General features: G+C 39.7%; 1 protein-coding gene across 1 annotated transcript; it reads left to right on the forward strand.

Moving 5' to 3' along the window:
- The first annotated feature begins 650 nt into the window (after positions 1–650).
- On the forward strand, positions 651–1,872 carry LOC147847145 (uncharacterized). The gene has a single exon (XM_087339512.1). The coding sequence runs from the start codon at positions 760–762 to the stop codon at positions 1,426–1,428; it is 669 nt and encodes a 222-aa protein (XP_087195638.1). The 5' UTR covers positions 651–759; the 3' UTR covers positions 1,429–1,872.
- The last annotated feature ends 2,479 nt before the right edge of the window (positions 1,873–4,351 follow it).

The following is a 4,351-nucleotide window of genomic DNA, read 5'->3' on the forward strand; positions in this document are numbered from 1 at the left end:
ACTTGACTAAACTATATGTTCTACAAATACCTGGTTGTCAAGCACCATAGACATCGTGACATTCACAAATAATGGTATCATGGAGTTACTTTGCTAGAGGAACTAATGTGCGTCCTTTATGGAGGAGAAAATCATCACCCAAGGAAATTGTATTGGTGAGGAGTTCAACTTGGGCATCGTCAACTTCTCATTATTCATTAACCCTCATACTTGGGGTTCAAATCCTATCAACTTAGTATGGTTGTAAATCCTATCAACTTAGTATGGTTGTACACATGAACTCAAGTGAAGGATTTCATCAGAGAATCTTACTAAACCAACATACCTACACCCATTTCGTCTCTCCGTTTCTGTCTCTGTCTATGGCTTTTGATTGTCAAGCTCCCAATCTCCAACTTCTCATATAGCTAAGGCACACTCTCAAACATCACATCCGAGCTATGGGAGAGAGCCGCAAACTTATCACACAGGTGAGTCCAAAAACCCTAAACTCATAATGTGTGGCACTTGAGCCTCATCTCGTGGAGCCTTTCTACACATTTCTAACTTCAGTTGTAATTTGTCACACCTTTGGCCTCTCAATAGTTTTCTCTCTCTTTTCACCTTATAAGTTAAGTGTTGTGATACAAAATCACTACCAGAATACACCTCTCTCTCTCTCTCTCTCTCTCTCTCCAATGGTCACACCTCAGCCTCATATCTTATACTTTGGCTAATCTCTCTCTCTCTCTCTCTCTGACAGAGAAGATTGTAGAGTCCATGAGCAGTATGATGCTCAGCCATGGAACCTGGCTCTGCAAACTCCCTCTACCATCGTCGTCATCATCATCATCCTATGCCTCTGCATTATATTCATGGCTCCCCTGTTCTCCACGGATCGCACCCATCGTAGCTAGGGCTGTAAAACAGAACCCGAAAGGGTTCGGGCCGGTCGCAGATCAACAATCACCATCAAAAGCCCCTCTCAAGAGGAAGAAGAAGAAAAAGGGTGGGGGGAAGGCCACATTCTCAACAGATGAAGAGGATTACGATGACGAATGGGACGATGAAGAAGAAGAAGAAGAAGAAGAAGAAGAGGCGGACCCGGACGAGGATGTGGTTCCGGAGGTGGTAACGAATCGGATGCTGAAGAGGATTGGGTATGGGGTGGGCATCCCTCTAGGGTTAGGGTTACTGTTCTTCCCTATCTTCTGGTACCTCAAGGTGGGCTTGAAGGTGGATGTGCCAGAGTGGTTGCCCCTACTGGTCTCTGGCCTCTTCTTTGGGAGCTCTGGCTTTGGCATCACTTATGGTATTGTGTCCACCAGCTGGGACCCTAAACGTGAAGGCTCCCTCCTTGGCTGGACAGAAGCCCAGGCCAATTGGCCCCTCTTCTTCAACAACTTGCAAGGCCAAAAGACCAAGAAGACCAAGAAGACCAAGCTGTAAATGATTTCCTCGCTAGAGCTGCCGAAATCTCGATCCTTGATGATTCTAACCAGAAGCAAAACATACATTTTTTACATTGTTATGCTCCTTTTTTAGTAATGGATTATTACATACACACTACCACCATAACCTTGTTGTTGCTGTTGTTGTTTGTACCTGTTTTCCATTTTCTTTGGAAATTTCATTGAATCATGATATGCTATCTATCCATAGAAAAGCATACATATGATTTGAGTTGAACATGGTGAGTTAAGGGATTTGCTTATGGGCTTAAAAGTAAGAAGAGTAGTAGGCTTGCCCCTTAGCTATTGGAAATCCGCTTGTCACTTCCCATCAAACTTTCTGAGGATGGAAGAAGCTACTATGTAGACACCCACACATGCACACATTGTTCATTCTCTTTTATAGATATTGATTACATATTATTGGTGTGGAGCTTCTCTCTCCTTCTCCTTCTTTTATATTCATATTGCTTGTGGTTCAGTGTGCCATTCTCGTTGCTTCTTACTTAGTCTTGGTTTTGGGCTTTGGTAATGTTGGAATGATGAGGTTTGATAGTTATGGATCATTGCCATTAGAGTAAAGTCTCTTCAACTATATGAAAGGAAAGAAGAAAGCTGCCATATATGTACATAAACTATTAATTCTCCTCAATGGATGCATCATGCCCTTATGAAGAAAGGAAGGAAACTCAACCCCCCCCTTGCATAATAATGCGATTCTTGAAGTTTATGTGTACTAGTTTTTCCTTTTTGGCACAATTACTGAGTTTTGATAATGTTATATGAACATATACAAACTTCCACATTATTATGTGACCATAATAAACCCAATGTCTGTAGGATGGCCTCTTCGTTCAACCAATTCTTGATTGGGTGGTCTTGGTATTTTTCATTGGCTCTAGGCTCATTAGCTATTGAACTCTCTTTGCAATTTCGGTGCTTATGGTCTCACTGACCCATTAGCTCTTACTTAAGGTGGCATTTGCAATATATACTGCCAATAACGTGGCCTTTATGCTCATAATAGCTTCACATAACTTCCCATTATTTGGACATAGCTTCACATAACTTTATTAAGAAGAAGAGGAAGAGTTCAGCTAGGGTAAGGAGCTAAAACACTCAAACACTTAATACACATTGACCCATCAAGTACACCATTGTGGAGACCACTAGCATCCAAAAAGCCCACTTTTCTTATATTGGGGATTCTTCCTTTCCACTATGACATTTTCTTGTGGTACGAATCTACATGTAAAAGTCAGCATTGGATCCCTACCCTCTAGAGGAATTTTAGTGGCATGAGAGATCAATTGTATGTGATAACATGGATGTAAACATATCTGAAAAATATTCTCTTCACCACCATACCTGATGTAATGGATCTTCCACCCAATCTCATTATCCACCAATCTTTTGAATGGCAATAGTGCGTGAATACTTCATACTTCAATTAAGTATGCTATACCTACGCGTGGCAGGCAATAGTGATCATCGAGGAAATTGATATATTCAGTAGCATCACTCTTCTTTTTGTGACATCCCACCCCACCCCTCATGGCATAGTTTCCCTTGGTTTGTGTTGATGAGACTTCCCATGTTTCCAGAGTTCCCTCTTCCACTTGTGGTCATCATCGATAGAAATACTCGTGTTGCATTAGTGTGAACTTTGACACATTGCAAGCGTGATTGTTGATGGCAAGCATCTCTTTTCCAGATTGTCGATGCATCTGTCGGACAATTTGTGGACTATTATCCAACGGACTATTGATTGTACGTAGCCCAACGTGTGGTCTAGCATACATGTGGATACATGGTGGAGATAATCTAGTCGCCATCGTCCTGAATACAAAGAACACGTTCCATTTGTGACAAGGGTAGGCACATGTTTTGACACGATTGCATTCACACATAAGGTTGTGGTTGAGGTTAACTTGTGAATGGGGTTTGGGAAAAAAGTTGGTTGGTATAAAACACTCAAGTTATATGTTGTGACACAATAAGCAAACACCCACATAAGGACTAGTAAATAGAAGACTGCCCATGAGCCATGCTTACAACATATATCTATGAGGGAATGTGACCAACATATATTAAGTTTTCCTATGTGCCGTATTAGGTGATTTATTCAAATTGTGTATATAATGTCTTCTTCACCACTCTACCTATATTATTCTTCAATTACATGGTGCTCATTTTGTGATGTCTCTTTGTGAATTTTACTCCCACTCAACAACTTGACTCTTAACCAATCCACCAAGTAAACAATAGGTAACTTTTTTTAACTCCCAATATGACATGTTTGAATTTCGTTCTTCTTATCTGCAAGATTTCTTCTTTCTTTGAACAAGCCCATCAAGTGCGGAGTAAAGCAAGGGTATATATTTGAAGCTCATTATTTCGTTTGATAAACAAAAAGTAAAGTAGAGTTTGAACATCATGAAGGTTGTGTGTATGAAATTATTTAGTTCACATGAAACAACCAAATATATTCATTTGCTATTTTTCATCAAACTTCCAAAAAAATATTTGATAGGTATGAGGGCTTTGCATGAGCTCACATGCTACAATTTATATAAAATTAAGTAAAATGTTTTGCCATCTTCAACACAAACTGTACGACAAAATATTTGTTGAATCTAGTCGCTTGATATTTCCCTATCTTCAACTAAGACCTCGATCGTAGCTTGTAGCCTCTGTATCCTTGATATGACTAAATAAGAATCATTTTGATTGATCAACAATACGAAAGGCTAAAGATAAGTCCAATCACGCAAACTTTTTGCAAAAGTGATTTCTATTCGGTTTAATGGTTGATGATAAAGCTTTCTCTACCATAAAGATACACACCACTTCTTCTTTTTTGTTCTATATGCTTTATGCACCGTAAGTTTATAGATTTCCGTCTTAGTCCCACAATATAA

Source organism: Azolla caroliniana, unplaced genomic scaffold, assembly GCF_043228905.1.
Source record: "Azolla caroliniana isolate FFs.n. ecotype wild unplaced genomic scaffold, voAzoCaro1.0.p SCAF_1460, whole genome shotgun sequence".
Taxonomy (NCBI): domain Eukaryota; kingdom Viridiplantae; phylum Streptophyta; class Polypodiopsida; order Salviniales; family Salviniaceae; genus Azolla; species Azolla caroliniana.